This window comes from Pleurodeles waltl, chromosome 3_1 (assembly GCF_031143425.1).
Source record: "Pleurodeles waltl isolate 20211129_DDA chromosome 3_1, aPleWal1.hap1.20221129, whole genome shotgun sequence".
Lineage (NCBI taxonomy): Eukaryota > Metazoa > Chordata > Amphibia > Caudata > Salamandridae > Pleurodeles > Pleurodeles waltl.
Genome location: NC_090440.1, coordinates 934,655,422 through 934,675,229, shown reverse-complemented (window position 1 = coordinate 934,675,229; position 19,808 = coordinate 934,655,422). Strand labels below are relative to the sequence as shown.

At 45.4% G+C, this 19,808-nt stretch overlaps 1 protein-coding gene across 2 annotated transcripts in view; it reads left to right on the top strand.

Annotated features, from left to right (window-relative positions):
- Window positions 1-19,808, top strand: part of MTFR1L (mitochondrial fission regulator 1 like) — a 152,076-nt gene that overhangs the window by 56,297 nt on the left and 75,971 nt on the right. For both annotated transcript variants that reach the window (XM_069223945.1, XM_069223946.1), the window contains exons 3-4: window positions 3,459-3,557; window positions 9,856-9,960. In XM_069223945.1, the coding sequence (XP_069080046.1) occupies window positions 3,543-3,557; window positions 9,856-9,960 (120 nt within the window). In that variant the 5' untranslated portion in view covers window positions 3,459-3,542. The remainder of the gene's footprint in view (window positions 1-3,458; window positions 3,558-9,855; window positions 9,961-19,808) is intronic.

The window sequence follows — 19,808 nt, the reverse complement described above, 5'->3', positions numbered from 1 at the left end:
TGCACTCTCAGCCAGCCATACATTGCTGGGGCACACCTTTCAGGACTCCACTATTCCCCAGTGACAGTGTGGGCTCCCGGGATAGAGTCTGCACCCCAAGGGCCGAGCACAAGAAATCGAGGTGTCGCAAACGTAGGCGACAGCATCTATTTCAAGTCCCTCATGACGGCAGCATTAACATTTCAGGCATCATCACGGGCGTGGAGGGTAGTCAGTAGTGTGCAATGGTTGGCTCTAGATAGGATAAATACCAGATAATCAGAGTATTTAGCGGAGCTCGCTTAAGACATGTCCGCCATGATGGCGGCGCAAGCCCTAGAGCCTATTCATAAACCCTGATAGGTACCGATTTCAAAAGGTTGGAAAACACTGAGAAAACTCCACTAAATCCACAAAAAATAAATACTGAAAACAGGACAGCCTAGGTAAGCCTTGCCTCCAAAAAAGTGTGTCTGGATTTCTGGAGTCCAGTTATGTAACCCGGATATATGGACAGGGTTGTACCTTAATAATGGAGTAGGCCTTGTTCCTTTTTCTGTCTAAGTGCAGTATCTTGATCCCTGTAGTTGAAAAGTTGTGTAGTTAATGGATTAGAAGGAGTCCCAGGCTGTGCCAGGGCCCAGTATGCATGTTCCACCAGAAATGCCTCAGGAAGGCTGATTGTACCAAATAAGTCAACTAATAGGTTTTACACAAGTGTCAGGGCAACTCATATTTGTGGATTCAGCAACACCCACAATTATCTGATTGTTATGTCACAAACCCGCCTTCAGATCTTTATTTTGGCAGTTATGGTAGCAACCAATTTCTCCTTCTTTAGTACCTTCTTTATAGTGGCTATGCCATCATCTTCTGTATCAGAAATCCAATGCACCACTTCATCCAGTGTGACATTCTGTGGGTTAGTACCTTATGTGAGACGATCCAGATGGGATTTCGTGGTGTCAGTCTTGTCTACTGATTGGAGGCTGGCTTTAAGATCAAGAAGAACTGCTGTGGGGGTCCATATTGGTGTCCAGCCGATCTGAATCTTTAGCTATGGGGCTACTGCCGGCCATTGAACATTTTGATGGTGTTTGTTGTTCAGTGACTCTTTAACCATGTCTCTGATCACCTTTACCTATGATGATAAAGATGTGGGTGTCTGAAGTTGTGAGGCACTGCCTCTGATGTGTTAGTGAGGTTCTCTGTATGGTAAGTTCCTGCCCAGTATCACAGCATGAGGTATACAACGGAAATCTTCTCACCCGCACTTAAGTATGTTTAGTAGTCTCTCTACTCCAGTGATTTTCAAACGTTTTAATGCTGCGCCCCCAGCAGAAAATAAATAAATAATTATTGGGCCCCCACTCAAAATGCTTCACAATTATTCTAATAATTGGGCAATGTATTTTTTTAATGCCTAGACTTAGTTAAACATAACAGTTAAGTTCTGTTACATTTTAAAAATTGTAATACATTTGTGTCTGCTTAAAACAAAGCCCTGTTATCTGCACATTGCTTCTTTTGGCCAGAGCCTGGCACCCCCTCTGGGATCCCTTGATGGGCTCGTCCCTCCGGTTGAAGGCCCCTGCTCCACTCTAACAATCAGAGGTTTAATCCCACATTATCGATCAAAGGGGTATCTCATGCATCCCCAGTATGTTCGGGGGCAGCTCTCTTGGAGTGATTATGCAGGCATTATGAAGGATATATCTACCTGATAAGGTAGGTGATGTGCTCTTTATCGGGTGCATTGTTTCCTGGCCTGTAGTCCCTATTGTACAAGAGGGCTTCCAATCTTTATGCAACTGCTGCGAGAAGAGCAACTGGCTTCCTAGCCATAGGAGTATGGCTGTAAGGCTCGAATGTGGAATAATCAGCAAGACTTCCTGGGTTGTGCACCACTGGGCCTGGCCCAAGACTCCAATCCGTTGAGGTGCCTGTGGAGTCAGACCACTATGAGAGGTGTGCTGAGATCATAGATCTATGGAGCTGAGAGGGGTAACTCCCCCGCCACCCTCCCAGCCTCCAGTCATCAGTAAAGTGTCTGCAGTAGGCCCTTCCAGAAGTGCTCTAGGTAATGGGCCCTCACATGTGCACCTGTAATTTTTAAGTGATGCTTTCCAGCGATGTCTGTTGGAGGCTTGAGGTGACCAGGACCCTCTGTAGTCACTGTGGTAGTGGGTGTACCAAGAGGAAAATATACGCACCTACCTGCCTCGGCGAGTGGGTAGCAGGTGAACCTCAGGCTGAACAGCTGCCCTTGTAGCAGCAGGGCCTCCAAGGCTCTCCCGCTCCTCTTTGGCCACAGCTGGCTCCGCAGCTCAAGCCTGGACTCTTAGACTTAATTCAGCCACCCCAGCTTCCTCCCACTGTCACTGGCATATGTTTGGGCTGCACTAGATGAGACAGTTGAGCTCTGGTCCAAAGCTCTGCGCTATGTAGCCATTTTGGCTGTCTGCATATCTACACCTCTGAGCCTCCCATATTTCTAAAAGCTGTACAAGGCTTGTGCCTGATTAAAATGCCTTGAATATGAGTGCAGCTGAATTGATGCATATAGTTTTAGGGTTGAAACTCTGGGACCCTTTTAGGGTCTCTGGGAGTCCTAGCTAAACCAGAACTCCAAAATCTTCTGATTGATTTAATGACTTCTACGACCATTCTAGATACCAGCTGGGGGTGCTTGGAAACGTCCTTGATTCCTGATATCGCACTCAATACTGCCAGTGTTGCAGGTTTCCTTTCTCTCCTGCACATTCAGAGCAAACACACAGTTTTTCAGTATTTCAGTTAGTTCCGCCTGCTTGGCTTCTAGAGCTAAAGTAGGAGACAAAGAATTTATGTGGATGCGCTGTGTAAGCTCTGTGTGCTTAGGCAGTGTGTCACTAGTACCCCTGGGATACACTTGCTTGTTCTAGGTCTTACATGCATAATGAATGGTTTGCATGCTGTGTGCAAAATGTGCATGTCATGTGTAGGTAGTAGGGTAGATTTTGAGGTGTGTTTGTATTTAGTTTTCATAGATTTGTTGGGTATTTGAGATCCAGTGCTGAATGTAACGTTTGCACCTTAACAACTTATGCAGAGTGCAGGAATGAGTGAAATGGAAAATTGTTTCTCTAAAAAGGGAAAGTTGTTTTACCATTTACATATCTACTTTATATTCTTGACTGTGCTTGTGGAGTGTATAATGCCAAAGGATAGGACCGAACTCCCTTCCTGTCACCATTGAGAAAGAATGGAAACCAGGATAATGGATTGTTGGATTCCTGCTGATGATCCCATAATAGTAACCATCTAAGCCCAGTGTAGATCAAAAGTTAGTCGGTATGGTTTTTATTTTGAACATGTGAAACATTTCTGGAGTATTCCGTTCTTTAAAATTGACAGCGTATGCATATTAGTTATTGATTGTGTACGCACACTATATTACACTTGGAAGGTTTTCACTCTTTACTCATTTTTTTCATTAGAGAAACATTTCCACGAATGGTTAGACGGAAGGTCGTCCTTTTCTTCTAACACATTGTTTGCTGTCAACGTCTGTAGCAACAGACATGGAAACAGATTCAGTAAGTATGAGAGAAGAGACGTGAGCTTTTAATTATTTTTCCAAATAAAAATGCCAAATTATTACCCAAATTGTCATGCTCGTTGTTCACTCATTGTTGGTAGATATCTGTTACAATTACATCCCCACTTTTTATGTGGGGATTTTTAAATGTCCTTTATGAAGCCCAGAATGTAGTATTAACAACTGTTCATGATCTTCTAAATATAATGACATTTAGTAAAAAATGATAAGTATTTTTGAGACTCTTACTTCTTTGCATACTGTTTGTTACCATCTTTGTACACTTGTGCTCCCGCTTGACACCAACCACTAAATGAGTAAAGCTAGAGAAAGAAAACCTCAAAACTAAACCAATGATGCTCGCTAATGCCAGTCAGAAGGTAAAGGAGGCACTAGAAAAAAAATACAGTCCAGATCACTATATGTCATACAGACTCCACTTAGGTTGATGCCCGCCATGGAAAAAGCTTATAAATAAACACTTATGGTCTCAGTCATAAGGTGGATGTATAGAACATAGGGTGTGAATCTGGAAAAGATTTATGCTGCAAACAATTCTTAAAGATAAGTAACAGGTTTTGTTTCTTAGAAGTTAAAGCCATCTGATGAAATAATATTGTACTTAAAGACTACTGTAGCTGAGCTTTTTCAGAAGTAATTACATTTTAATGTACCTTAGCAACAAAAATATATCTTGCACTTGTTTGGAAAGGGAGACTTTGGAATCCATTTTGCCAACTAAACTTTATTGGGAATACGAATTGTAAATCAAATATGGTCCACCCCTTTATTGGAGAGGTTGTAATGTCCAAATAATTTTAATAGAAGCCAAACTATTTGCAGACTGTTTATGAAGCATCCACTCTATGTAGATCTATTTTGGAATGTTTTATTATCTTTTTGGGAAAGGTCATTCCTTCCTTCACCTGTAGCAGTTCCTAAATACAAATGTAATAAAATAGTTTCAAAGAAAATTACCATTACTTAAAGCTGTCTGAAATTAAAATGTCTTGAATCCACACCTGCCTTTCCCTCCTAGGATACCACCTTGAACATTTTTCTGTAAGTGGTATTGGTTAGAGTTTCAGTGCTGCAAAGACTCCAGATGGTGACGTGGGCACTATATAAAACAATTTAATGTGAGTTTAAATGACTCATCTTAGAGCCTGTGTCTTTTTTATATTTTGCTAGTAGGCAATTTATGTTTTGACATTGATAAACTAGCACTAAACCTATACATAACTTTTCCATGCTCCTACCTGGCTGCCCCTTGCTGCCATATTATATTCTTTTATGCCCTTTACCATTTTGTCCAGATTTGATATGTCCTCATACCACCCCTCCTTAATCCTGCACCTCTTCAGGTGCACATTGTTTTCAGGAATGAGTGTAGAAAATTAAGCAGTGTCACATGACCTGAAGTATACCTTTCCAGATATTGCAATGGAAGGATGTTTCACCTAGTTATGTCCATTCTCCAGAGTGCCTAATGGAGTGATCTGTTTTAAAAGAAATTGTGATTATTGTTTAAGCTGTCTTTTCATAGAAATGTTGAAAGAGTGGATTTCCCAGCTACCCCTTTCCCTAGTTGGAATCCAAATCAAACGTAATGCTTGTGGCACTAAGACAATATTATTAGCACACTGCAGTCCCTGGAAAGTGAATTGAAGGATGTGTTCAGTGAAAGGTGCAGGCTAGGGGACCAAAGGCAGATTTCCATAGTAGTATGATGAATGCATGAATTGGTCTGTTGTATGAGATTAGACACACAACAAAAAGATATCTTAAGATGAGACGCTGAGTCACAACTGGTTATCCCAAAAGAAGAGCTTCTGTGGCTTAACTGTAATTCTTATTACTGTTCAAAGATGAAAACGTCTGTTCTTCTTCCCTTGCATGTAATGGAGCTCGTCATAGAATGTAGTTCACTGTTTTTGTTTGCAACCTTAAAATATATATCTGATAGAGACTTCTAGTTTCAGATTTCTTACCTTAAAGTTTCCCCCAGGCATCACTCGGCCGAAGCGACAAAGGAAGCGTGTCAACACTCTAGGCCTCTGTCCACAGAGCCTACTTTCTGAGTCGGCTACGCGCCTCCTCGACTTCACACGTGCCAGACCCACATCTGCCCAGCTGAACTAGGTTTACAAGGCCATGTGCCTCACATTTGGGGAGATCTGTCACCCCCCCCCCCTCTCCTCACCATCAGCAGCATCTTTACGGCCCGGGAGATCAGATAGGGGCCCCTCGGGTTCTGTGCCGGCAGCTTTAGCTCCGGCCACTGATAGCCCTTCCGGATCTGTTGTCGAATCCGTGCCGACGCTCTTGATGCCGGTTGGGCTCGCGATCAACGTCAACCCAATCCTCATACTCGACAAGCCAGAACGGCGTTGCTCGATGCCAGATCTGACCTCAATGGGGTCTTCTCACCCCAGCTTGGTTTCTGACCCTTATTTTTATGGGTCCTCATATGGGGAGGGATTGGAGGGGACCCTGGAGCCTTTGGGATACCAGCTAGACAACCCTCACTTGGACTGGGCACAGAAATTGAGCGAGGCTAGTGGTCTACATACTTCTCCAGATGCTGGCATGCTTTCTCCTCCTACTGTGGCTACGGTGGAGGGAGAGTCTTACTCCATGGTGGTCAGTTGGGCGGCTGAGGTCCTTGGCCTTGAGCTTCCTTCTGTTGCAGTCAGGACTAACCTCCTGATAGAGGTGCTTCAGCCTGGGGCTTCCACTTGCGAGCCTTTCCTCCCATTAAATGAAGCCCTCACCAGTGTCCTTCTGGGTACTTGGTCCAGACCCAGCAAAGGGGCTTCTGTGACTAGGACAATCCACCCCTGCCACAGCCTCCAAGCCCTCCTAGTCTGTTCCAGCATCTCGGACCAGTTGGGGGCAGGATCGTCCATCACCTGCCCCACTTGGAATCCATCACGATGGATAGGTGGGTTTTGCAAATAGTGTGAAGGAGCTCCTTCCCCCACTTCTAGACTGCCTCTCCGGCCATGCCTCCATCTTATGGCTGCTTACCAGAGGATCATCTGGCACTTCTCCGCAAGGAAGTCACAGCTCTGTTGACTTAGGGTGCCATAGAGAATGTCCCTGTGCCAGAAGTAGGTTGTGATTGTTATTCCCACTACTTTCTGTTGCCCAAAAAAGGCTATGGCCTACGTCCTATCCTAGATCTTTGGGCCCTCAATCTCTTCCTCAAGAAGGAGAAGCTCAAAATGCTCACTCAGGCTCAGATCCTGCCTGCCTTGGACCCAGGAGACTGGATGGTAGCGTTGGACTTTTAGGATACTTACTTCCATATACCTGTCTTGCCTCCCCACAGGTGCGACTTGCGATTCGTGGTAGGTCACAACTACTTTCAATTTACTGTGCTCACTTTCGGTCTAAACAGTGCTCCTCGGGTGTTCACGAAAGTGACGGCGGTGGTTGCAGCTCATCTGCCCAAGTTGGTGATCTCAGTCATCCCCTATCTGGCTGTTTAAAGTGAGCACGCCCCAGAAAGTTGTCCCCCACCTTCAGACTACAGCAAACCTTCTGCAGTTGCTGGGGTTCACTATAAACATGATAAAGTCACACCTGACTCCTTCTCAGACGATCCCTTTTATCAGAGCTGTTCTGAACACAGTACATTTTGGGGCCTATCCTCCCAAAATGCGTTTCCAGGGTATTCAGGCTACGGTTCTGATGTTTCAGCCTCTGTCCTGGCCTCCTGCATCCCGCCGATGACACATTCCAGATGGCATATGCGGGCTCTGCAGTGGGACCTGAAGTTACAGTGGGCGCAGCATCAGGGAAATCTCTTAGCAGTTGTCCAGATCTTGGAGGGAACTGCGAAAGACCTGCAGTAGTGGCTTTCAAATCGTGATTGGCTCAACGGCAGATCCCTTGCCCTTCCCCCCAAACAGATCCTACAGTAGTGACATATGCGTCTGTCCTAGGATGGGGTAGCCATATGGGAGAGGCAGAGATCAGAGGTCTTTGGTCTCTGGCGAAGTCCAGACTCCACATAAATCTTTTGGAGCTCCGGGCATTCAGGCTTGCATTGGAAGCATTCCTTATCTCTCTAAAAGGGAATGTAGTGCAAGTGTTCAGACAGCACTACAGCCATATGGTACTGCGACAAGCAGGACGGAGTGGGGTCATGGACTTATTTTCAAGAGGCTGTGCGCCTCGGAACGTGGCTGGAACAACGGGGGATAATCCTGATAGTTCAACACATAGGGGGATGCTGTCTGAACGCCAGAGCAGACGAACTCAGCCTTTGATGCATCCTCGATCACGAATGGCGTATCCATCCGAAGGTGGCGGTAGGCCTCTTTCAGCAGTGGGGAGAACCTTGGTTAAATCAGTTCGCCTCCACAGAGAATGCACAATGTCAGCTGTTTTGCTTGTTGGTGTTTCCAAGGTGGCACTCATTCGTTGACGCTTTTTGTCTCAAGTGGAATGCAGGCCTTCTTCACACTTTTCCGTCTATACCTCTTCTGTCCAGAGCTCTGAAGATGATCAAGAGCGACCAAGCCCAAGTAATCCTTGTGGCTCTGGACTGGGCACAAAGAGTAATGTATTCAGAGCTACTGAGCATTGCTACAGATCCTCTGATCAGACTGCCCCTTTGTGAAGATCTTCCATTGCAGCAGCAGGGGTTGGTTCTCCACCTGAACCTGTCCAGTCTTTGCCTTTTTGCATGGACATTGAGAGGAAGCAGTTGACACCTTTCAACTTTCCGCCTGAAGTCTGTGATGTTATTCTGCCAGCCAGGCATCCCTCCACCAAAACAGTTGATCCCTTTTTTGCAACTCTCTCTGAGGTTCTCTTGTTCATTCTTTCTTTGGCCCAGCAGGGCTCTGCTGTGGGCACCCTTTAAGGTTACTTATAGGTTGTTTCAGCCTTTCTTAGATTGCCAGACCAACCTTCCTAATTCAAGTCTCCTATTGTTGGAAGGGACTCAGTTTGTTTCCTCTGACTCCCTTCATTGTGCCCCAGTGGGACTTGAACCTGGTCCTAACTTACCTTATGTGTGCCTCTTTTGAGCCACTGTACAATTGTCCCCTGTGACTCCTAACAGTCAAGACTGCTTTTCTTATTGCCATCACCTCTGCTCGCAGAATAAGTGAGCTTCAAGCTATTTCTTCCAAGCCACCATTTTTGTCCGTCTAGCCTGACAAAGTGGTGCTCCGTACAAGAGCCTCCTTCCTTCCTAAGATTGTTGCACCTTTTCATGTATGCTAATGTATCACTTTGCCTACTTTTTACGCACCCCCACATCCCTCTCATGAAGAGGAGAGACTCCACAGTCTGGATCCAAAAAGAGCACTGGTGTTCTACCTTAATCGTACTAAAGAGTTCCGGGTAGACAATTGACTCTTTGTTGGATATGTGGGGGCAAAGAAAGGGAAGGCAGTGCAGAAGCCTACCATCTTGCAATGAGTACTGCTTTTCATCAAAATGTGCTGTGCTTTGGCAAATAAGCAACCCCTTGAGGGCTTGCATGCTCATCCCACCAGAGCAACTGCTGCTACCACGGCGTTAGCATGCAGAGTTGCTGTCCTGGATATATGTCAGGCAGCAACGTGGGCATCCCCACACATGTTCACTAAACATTACTGCCTGGACAGTCAGGTCCACAGAGATGGCTAGTTTGGCCTTTTGATCCTGTAGGACTTTCTAGTATGATCTTGGTTCGCAGCACACCAGTGAGGATGTTACTGCTTCGACATCTATTATAAGGTAAGGAATCTACAGCTAGAAATCTCTGTCCGATGAACAAGTTACTTACCTTTGATAACAATTTATCTGGTAGAGACATATTCTAGTTGCAGATTCCTGACCAACCTGCCCATCCTCCCTCCACTGCGAGCAGATTTCTTGAGACCGGGATTCCCTTTTCAGGGCCCTCATTCTGGCGCACCATTGTCAGTGTTCTTCATGATTCTGCGCTACTGGTGTGGAAAGTCGTGAAAAGAAACTGACATCAGCGCACCGGGGTGGTGCCTATATACGACTGCAACGTCATCACTGCGACCCTGACGCACACGGAGTCGGTCAATGCCAACTGATGGCATGCCAGGATACTGCTCGAAGAAACAGTCTCCAGATCCAGTCTGACGCCTGCGGGAAATTCTGAGATGAGGACTCTGCAAGGGAAGGAATCTGCAACTAGAATATGTCTCTACCAGATAAATGGTTACCAAAGGTAAGTAACTTTTCTTTTAAGGACAAGCTCGTTTACTCATTTATTATTTCTGTACTAAATAGACTTTTACTTTTATTTCCATTTCTTCCAGACCGTTCCATTATGGCAGAACAAACCCCACGGGGCATCGCGCAGTGTCGTTAGAAGGATTGGGTCACATCTTCCCTTAAAACCATGTCACAGAGCATCTTTTGAGGTAGATACTAAGTGTGTGTTTCATATTCTGTGTTTGTATTCTGTGGATGCATTGGTGTCATTTGTTAACATTTAGAGATGTGACTATATTAGCGGATGGGTGATCTTTTGACTGATTTTAAAGTAAATGTTTGAGATGCATTCCTAGAGAGGAATGCTAAGCAAATGTGTTTTTGTCCCTAGTGCTCCGCTCATCTCAATAAGTCAATGAGAGGAGCGTGGAGAATAATAATGTCTGCATTCAGCTCAATAATCTGTGTACTTAAGCAGAGCATAACTCAAGGCAAAAAAGAATGCAGTGTTTAAATTAGGTTCAATAAACTACCATTCTTCCCTTTTCGAGATGTTGTGTACAAACTCTCAGCCTGCCCTCCTTGGAAGGGGTTCTATGGTTAAGAGTGAATGAATATTTTAGGTGCTTTTCCGACCTCAAAATAAGCCAGTAGTTGAACTATATTTTCTAACCTCTCCCTCACATACTTTTATGTCACCACTTACCAATTGTGTTTTTCGCAGTGACATTTTCCAATGATTACATCTCTAGTTTACATTTTAAATCGTTTGAGGATGCTTATCTTTTCTCTGCTGATTTACTTCAATCAGATGTTTTGGCTAAAACGATCTCTGGTTTTACAGATTTAACTGATTCACTCTCCCCAAATGACCAAGGATGCTAATAACTCAGTGTTTGATTCAAGCCAGTGGCACAATTTTCCATTAAAAGCTTTTACTTCTAGATTGATGGAGTTCGATTCACCTTTATTGAGTAATATTCGTAAATGGTGATGTTATTTTTCTTAGCTCCTGTTTATCTCCCCCATATTCCATTGTGCCCTAATTGTGCCTCTTATAACGTTTCACCTTGTTAGAGGGTGCCTTCTTAACTGTTACACATTGTACTAGCGCACCCACTGTGTACTATTTTGGAAAGTGTAAATAGAGTTGCATTGGCAAAAAAAGTAATTCTGGAGTTGTCTGCAGAGCATTTGGTTTTGCCAATGTTTATTTTCTTTGGAAATATTTTTTGAAAACCCTTGTTAGAAAAAACATTGCAAATGACCGAACTTGTGTTCACACATGCACTGGTGGCCATTTTGAAATGCTTTTATATTAAAAAATATTCAAAAACCATTGAAATTTGCACCAACTCCTATGTTTGCTTGTGCCTCAATAGGTGGCCCTCTTTTAGGTTTAAGGTATGTTTAGTTAGTTTTAGCAGGATACCAAAATATAATAATAGCCCACCGACCGGTGGGAACGTATGCTGTTGACAGCCATGGGCTAGAAGAACAACAAGTTAAATTCACAGCCAGAAACGGGTATGGCAAGGCCAGGAAGAGTGAGGGGAGCGGGGAAGAAAATAACAAGCATTTGCAATGCAACGGGTCTCGCATATTTTGAACAAGTTAATTGTCATCTTTTGACAACTGTGCCCACGAGCAAAAACAAAATAAAACATGCAAAGAAACTAAGCAAAGACGACTCTGCAAAATAAAAATAAAAAGTTAGCTTCAAAAAATAAACCTTTGCAATTTTGTGCCTGCTGAGCATGTTTTTTGCCAGTCACAAGCCTTCTGTTTGCAGGGCAATCGAAGTAAAAAACAACAAATAGTACCTCGATCACTCCGGGAGCAGTGAACGGGCACTAATTAAGTTGCATCAATTAGTGCTTGATCCCTGCTCCTCACAGAGAAACGGAAGTGATGCCAGGTGCGCCTTGACAGATTACAAGGCTGTTAATCAGAGTGCCACACAAACCAACAAATGGTGAGCGACAGGTGGGCTCCAAGCCCTTTACTGGACACAACAGCCTCTCCCAAGCAAAACGCATGCACTAGCGGACTCGACCCTGAAAAAGAATGGAGAGAGAAAGGGGAAGGAACATTAGACACCAGTCTCGCTGCTGGGATGGCTTGAATGTGTAGAGGTGGAGGAGGCCATCAGTTCAAAGGCACAGGGGTCTCTTTGTGCGTTTCAGAAGGAGCATCTGCAGGTATAGCGAGCATTACAATTCATGGAACTCGTTCGAAGGATGGCTAATACAGGGGCTCCGGGCCTTATAAAAAAAAAAAATGGATAGATTTTGAGTCGCCATTGTGGTCACTTTATCCATTCCTAGCAATCCCAATAGTTTGTGTAGCCAATCCAGATGTAAAGGAATGTCATTTGTATCCCACCTAGACAGAAGAAGAACCTGTATAGCAGCGCCTAATGCTAAAGTGATCGCCCGCCCTCAAGGATACTTCAGTGGAGATGTCAAGGGATTAGAGAGTCCTAATAAAACATATCTGGGGAATCGTGGAATGTCCGTTTTGAACATGTTGTTCATTGTAGCCAGAACCTCATTCCAAAACAAATCAAGTTTGGAGCATTGGCATAGCAGTGTTCCCATTTGTCCACAGTGGTGCCAAAATGCACAGTCCTTGCTCGCATTCCATTGAACAATCCTGGCTGATGTGTAATACCAATAATGAGCGATTTGTGAAAACATCTCTTTGCTTGTGGTATTGCGGGCCGAGACACAGGCTTTCGTGAGACAGTAAGAAAGGCATATATATCGGACAGGAGTCTCTTGTAAGAGGTGCAGGTGAAGAGCCATTTTTCGAAGGGGTGAGGGATCGGTCAGCATGAGGGCGAAGGCAGGGTTGAGTCAGCTAGTGGTGAACAGCCAGATATTGCCAGAGGGCTGTTGAGAGGATCCCAAAAGCTGCCTGAAGATGTGGGAAATTGATGAGACCAGTCTCGTCAAATAGGTCACCTAGCCACTTACAGTTAGCCTGCTGCCAGGCCAGGAATGAAGAGCCATGGCGTGCCAGGGGGGGGAAGTCTGGGTTCCCTTTTATCGGGGTCTGTGGGGAATGTGGGAGTGGAGAGCCCTTGCCAATGTTGTACCTTATTCCACACTCCCACAGTGGTGCACACCACCCAGGACATTTAAACACCCACAGGGCGATGGGGTTTCGGCAGCCAGGGCACTTTCCAAATCAGAAGGCCCGCGTCTGCCTGATCGATAAAGCACCAGTATTTTTTTGTGGTAGGCCGGAACCAGTCCACCAGGTGGCCCTCTTTTAATAGTTTTAAAGATAATTCAAAGATGCTTACCCTTGTGTGCATATGTGTATGTGTAGGCGGCTGATTTTTGAATGCTTATAAATACTACTCAAAGATGGCAGCCCTTCCATGGCCATCTTTGGTTTGAAGTGCATTCAGAAATGTACTCTGCTTGCGGGGGCCACACAGAATAAGGTAAACTACACACGAGGGCCTGGTAGGAGTATCTGGGGAGCTACTGGGCCCTTCCTAAGATTACTTTTCTTTGAGTGTAAACATAAAAGGATATTTAAAAAAAAGACACATTACAAGTCCCTGGCTCTGAACTACTACTTCTGCGTAAAAGCAGAATGCTGTTACTCTGAGTGAGTTAGGCCGCTGGCTGAAATGAGCTCACTCTGTGCCCCATGATGTATACTGTGGTGGAAGAAAAATGTCCATTAACCACCAACAGACCAATGGATAGAGAGAGCTGGCTGAAATTTCCCACAAGTAAGTATAATACATTTATAATTTTAATAAAATCAAAAAGGTATTGGCTAATGCCAGAGCTAACATTATTGTACATGCTGCAGGTTTTTCAGCTGTTAATTTATTGCACAGAGGTAACACTTCCATGGATGGCTTTGTTGAAAGTAGGCTCTCCAGTATTGCACATTGCACTCTTCGATTTTATTCCTAGAAGGAAGTCATAGTTCCAGACTATCAACAGTTACCTGCCATTCCTCAAACAAACGCCTATAGTCCGACACCAAGGCATAAGGTGTGGTGTTGTAAACCCCAGACTTCATAAGCCATGCTATCTGTTAATCTTCAGAAATTGTGCCCATTTGAGGAAAAATGCAGATCTCGTAATTTCCTTCCCTTAAAGCAGTAAGTTGAAGTTGCTTACTTTGGCCCAATAACCCCAACTAGTGCTGTGTGCCCCAGTCCTAAACAACAACTGTGACTGATATCCCTGGGAATGATCTGGGTCAGTGTTTCCCTGGCACATGTTTTTCTTGTGGGCAGTTCTGAAGGTTATTCCTTTTGATGCTTGATTTACATTGACAGTATGGTTTAAACGTTTTGACAAAACCACATCAGCTTCCTGATTTTGTTTTTTAATTGTCCTGTTTATCAGTTCAAGTTTATGACTGTTCTGTTATATAGGATTTTCATAACATAGGATTTTCATGTTTCTTCAGAAAGGGGATCTACTGTCTCAGGGGGCCTGGATTATTTTCCTGTGCCACCTATTGGAATAAGACTGCCTCCTGGGTTAAATCTCTATGTATGTCATCTATATGTTGTATCTGCAAACATGGGTGTCTTCTACATCCTTTGTGGTAGGCAATTACTCTGTTTTAGTCGTTGGTACTTTGTTACTTGAATGAATGAGTTAGCTTATATTGGAGACCAGCTTCTAAACGATGGAGTCTTGCTTATATTCACAAAGGGTATAATATACCCGTGCAGGTGCAATATCCCGGGAAACCTCTTGGAAAAAATAATGGTTTCCAATCAATTCCAGTCAGACACACGCCCAAGAAGGCTAGTTTTACTGACATTAAAAACTATCTATTCAAAATAACAGTACATCTTTCTGGGCATTTTTGCACACTGTGCAAGGAACCTGGGGCCAGATATACAAATCATTGTTTTCAGTCGCAGACGCACCGATTCACAGAATCAGGCCATTTAAGACCAGAAAATGCATTTTGGGATGTACAGAGGCCAACTTGTGATACGTTCACATGTTACCAAATAGCAATTTTGGTTTTGTGATTCAGTATTTGGGAAGGGCGTATTGGGGGCAGCCCTTCCTAATACTGAATCTGAATTGTAAGGAAATGCCTCCTTGGCATGGTTACCCCCTGACTTTTTGCCTTTGCTGATGCTATGTTTACAATTGAAAGTGTGCTGAGGCCTGCTAACCAGGCCCCAGCACCAGTGTTCTTTCCCTAACCTGTACTTTTGTATCCACAATTGGCAGACCCTGGCATCCAGATAAGTCCCTTGTAACTGGTACTTCTAGTACCAAGGGCCCTGATGCCAAGGAAGGTCTCTAAGGGCTGCAGCATGTCTTATGCCACCCTGGAGACCTCTCACTCAGCACAGACACACTGCTTGCCAGCTTGTGTGTGCTAGTGAGGACAAAACGAGTAAGTCGACATGGCACTCCCCTCAGGGTGCCATGCCAGCCTCTCACTGCCTATGCAGTATAGGTAAGACACCCCTCTAGCAGGCCTTACAGCCCTAAGGCAGGGTGCACTATACCATAGGTGAGGGTACCAGTGCATGAGCATGGTACCCCTACAGTGTCTAAACAAAACCTTGGACATTGTAAGTGCAGGGTAGCCATAAGAGTATATGGTCTGGGAGTTTGTCAAACACGAACTCCACAGCACCATAATGGCTACACTGAAAACTGGGAAGTTTGGTATCAAACTTCTCAGCACAATAAATGCACACTGATGCCAGTGTACATTTTATTGTAAAATACACCACAGAGGGCACCTTAGAGGTGCCCCCTGAAACTTAACCGACTATCTGTGTAGGCTGACTAGTTTTAGCAGCCTGCCACAAACCGATACATGTTGCTGGCCCCATGGGGAGAGTGCCTTTGTCACTCTGAGGCCAGTAACAAAGCCTGCACTGGGTGGAGATGCTAACACCTCCCCCAGGCAGGAATTGTCACACCTGGCGGTGAGCCTCAAAGGCTCACCTCCTTTGTGCCAACCCAGCAGGACACTCCAGCTAGTGGAGTTGCCCGCCCCCTCCGGCCAGGCCCCACTTTTGGCGGCAAGGCCGGAGAAAATAATGAGAAAAACAAGGAGGAGTCACTGGCCAGTCAGGACAGCCCCTAAGGTGTCCTGAGCTGAAGTGACTCTAACTTTTAGAAATCCTCCATCTTGCAGATGGAGGATTCCCCCAATAGGGTTAGGATTGTGACCCCCTCCCCTTGGGAGGAGGCACAAAGAGGGTGTACCCACCCTCAGGGCTAGTAGCCATTGGCTACTAACCCCCCAGACCTAAACACGCCCTTAAATTTAGTATTTAAGGGCTACCCTGAACCCTAGAAAATTAGATTCCTGCAACTACAAGAAGAAGGACTGCCTAGCTGAAAACCCCTGCAGAGGAAGACCAGAAGACGACAACTGCCTTGGCTCCAGAAACTCACCGGCCTGTCTCCTGCCTTCCAAAGATCCTGCTCCAGCGACGCCTTCCAAAGGGACCAGCGACCTCGACATCCTCTGAGGACTGCCCCTGCTTCGAAAAGACAAGAAACTCCCGAGGACAGCGGACCTGCTCCAAGAAAAGCTGCAACTTTGTTTCCAGCAGCTTTAAAGAACCCTGCAAGCTCCCCGCAAGAAGCGTGAGACTTGCAACACTGCACCCGGCGACCCCGACTCGGCTGGTGGAGATCCGACACCTCAGGCGGGACCCCAGGACTACTCTGATACTGTGAGTACCAAAACCTGTCCCCCCTGAGCCCCCACAGCGCCGCCTGCAGAGGGAATCCCGAGGCTTCCCCTGACCGCGACTCTTTGAACCTAAAGTCCCGACGCCTGGGAGAGACCCTGCACCCGCAGCCCCCAGGACCGGAAGGACCGGACTTTCACTGGAGAAGTGACCCCCAGGAGTCCCTCTCCCTTGCCCAAGTGGAGGTTTCCCCGAGGAATCCCCCCCTTGCCTGCCTGCAGCGCTGAAGAGATCCCGAGATCTCTCATAGACTAACATTGAAAACCCGACGCTTGTTTCTACACTGCACCCGGCCGCCCCCGCGCTGCTGAGGGTGAAATTTCTGTGTGGACTTGTGTCCCCCCCGGTGCCCTACAAAACCCCCCTGGTCTGCCCTCCGAAGACGCGGGTACTTACCTGCAAGCAGACCGGAACCGGGGCACCCCCTTCTCTCCATTCTAGCCTACGTGTTTTGGGCACCACTTTGAACTCTGCACCTGACCGGCCCTGAGCTGCTGGTGTGGTGACTTTGGGGTTGCTCTGAACCCCCAACGGTGGGCTACCTTGGACCAAGAACTAAGCCCTGTAAGTGTCTTACTTACCTGGTTAACCTAACAAATACTTACCTCCCCTAGGAACTGTGAAAATTGCACTAAGTGTCCACTTTTACAACAGCTATTTGTGAATAACTTGAAAAGTATACATGCAATTTTGATGATTTGAAGTTCCTAAAGTACTTACCTGCAATACCTTTCGAATGAGATATTACATGTAGAATTTGAACCTGTGGTTCTTAAAATAAACTAAGAAAAGATATTTTTCTATACAAAAACCTATTGGCTGGATTTGTCTCTGAGTGTGTGTACCTCATTTATTGTCTATGTGTATGTACAACAAATGCTTAACACTACTCCTTGGATAAGCCTACTGCTCGACCACACTACCACAAAATAGAGCATTAGTATTATCTCTTTTCGCCACTATCTTACCTCTAAGGGGAACCCTTGGACTCTGTGCATGCTATTCCTTACTTTGAAATAGCACATACAGAGCCAACTTCCTACATTGGTGGATCAGCGGTGGGGTACAAGACTTTACATTTGCTGGACTACTCAGCCAATACCTGATCACACGACAAATTCCAAAATTGTCATTAGAAATTCTTTTTTGCAATTTGAAATTTTTCTAAATTCTTAAAAGTCCTGCTAGGGCCTTGTGTGTTAAGTCCCTGTTTAGCATTGTCTTTTTAGAGTTTAAAAGTTTGTTAAAAGTTTGAATTAGATTCTAGAAACAGTTTTAGATTCTTAAAAAAGTATTCCAACTCTTAGCAGAATAATGTCTGATACAGAGATGCAGGTGGTGGAACTCGACACCACACCTTACCTCCATCTTAAGATGAGGGAGCTAAGGTCTCTCTGTAATATCAAAAAAATAACCATTGGCTCCAGACCTACCAAAATTCAGCTCCAGGAGCTGTTGGCAGAGTTTGAAAAAGCCAACCCCTCTGATGATGACATCACAGAGGAAGAAATTAGTGACTTGGAGGCCAATGTCCCTCCTCCAGTCCTAAATAGGGAGAACAGGACCCCTCAAGTCCTGTCTCCAACTGTGTTAGTCAGAAATAGTGAGTCCCTCACAGGAGGGTCCCACATTTCTGAAATCACTGAGGATGCTCTCAGTGAAGATGACCTCCTGTTAGCCAGGATGGCCAAAAGATTGGCTTTAGAGAGACAGCTCCTAGCCATAGAAAGGGAAAGACAAGAGATGGGCCTAGGACCCATCAATGGTGGCAGCAATATAAATAGGGTCAGAGATTCTCCTGACATGTTAAAAATCCCCAAAGGGATTGTGACAAAATATGAAGATGGTGATGACATCACCAAATGGTTCACAGCTTTTGAGAGGGCTTGTGTAACCAGAAAAGTGAACAGATCTCACTGGGGTGCTCTCCTTTGGGAAATGTTCACTGGAAAGTGTAGGGATAGACTCCTCACACTCTCTGGAAAAGATGCAGAATCTTATGACCTCATGAAGGGCACCCTGATTGAGGGCTTTGGATTCTCCACTGAGGAGTACAGGATTAGGTTCAGGGGGGCTCAAAAATCCTCGAGCCAGACCTGGGTTGACTTTGTTGACTACTCAGTGAAAACACTAGATGGTTGGATTCAAGGCAGTGGTGTAAGTAATTATGATGGGCTGTACAATTTATTTGTGAAAGAACACCTGTTAAGTAATTGTTTCAATGATAAACTGCATCAGCATCTGGTAGACCTAGGACCAATTTCTCCCCAAGAATTGGGAAAGAAGGCGGACCATTGGGTCAAGACAAGGGTGTCCAAGACTTCAACAGGGGGTGACCAAAAGAAAGGGGTCACAAAGACTCCCCAGGGGAAGGGTGATGAGACAACCAAAACTAAAAATAGTAAAGAGTCTTCTACAGGCCCCCAAAAACCTGCACAGGAGGGTGGGCCCAGAACCTCTTCACCAAACAATGGGTACAAGGGTAAAAACTTTGATCCCAAAAAGGCCTGGTGTCATAGCTGTAAACAGCATGGACACCAAACTGGAGACAAGGCCTGTCCCAAGAAAGGTTCCACTCCAAACTCCCATCCAGGTAACACTGGTATGGCTAGTCTCCAAGTGGGATCAACAGTGTGCCCAGAGCAAATCAGGGTCCACACTGAAGCTACTCTAGTTTCTGAGGGTGGGGTGGATTTAGCCACACTAGCTGTCTGGCCGCCTAACATGCAAAAATACAGACAGCAACTCTTAATTAATGGGACTAGAATAGAGGGCCTGAGGGATACAGGTGCCAGTGTCACCATGGTGACAGAGAAACTGGTTTCCCCTGGCCAATACCTGACTGGAAAAACTTACACAGTCACCAACGCTGACAATCAGAGAAAAGTACATCCCATGGCAATGGTTACTTTAGAATGGGGAGGGGTCAATGGCCTGAAACAGGTGGTGGTCTCCTCAAATATCCCAGTGGACTGTCTGCTTGGAAATGACCTGGAGTCCTCAGCATGGGCTGAGGTAGAACTAAAAACCCATGCAGCAATGCTGGGTATCCCTGAACTGGTGTGTGTGAAAACAAGAGCACAGTGCAAGGCACAGGGTGAACAAGTAGAGCTGGAGTCTGGAAGAATGGCCCAGCCTACCAAGAGGAAAGGAAAGTCAGTTGGGAAACCAACTGCAACACAGCAAAAGAAAGGGAACCTCTCTTCTCAGGAAGAAGTTCTGCCCTCTGAGGGAACTGAGCCTTTGGAGCTTGAACCTTATCAGGTTGAGCTCTTAGGCCCAGGGGGACCCTCAAGGGAGGAGCTGTGTAAGGGACAAGAAACCTGTCCCTCT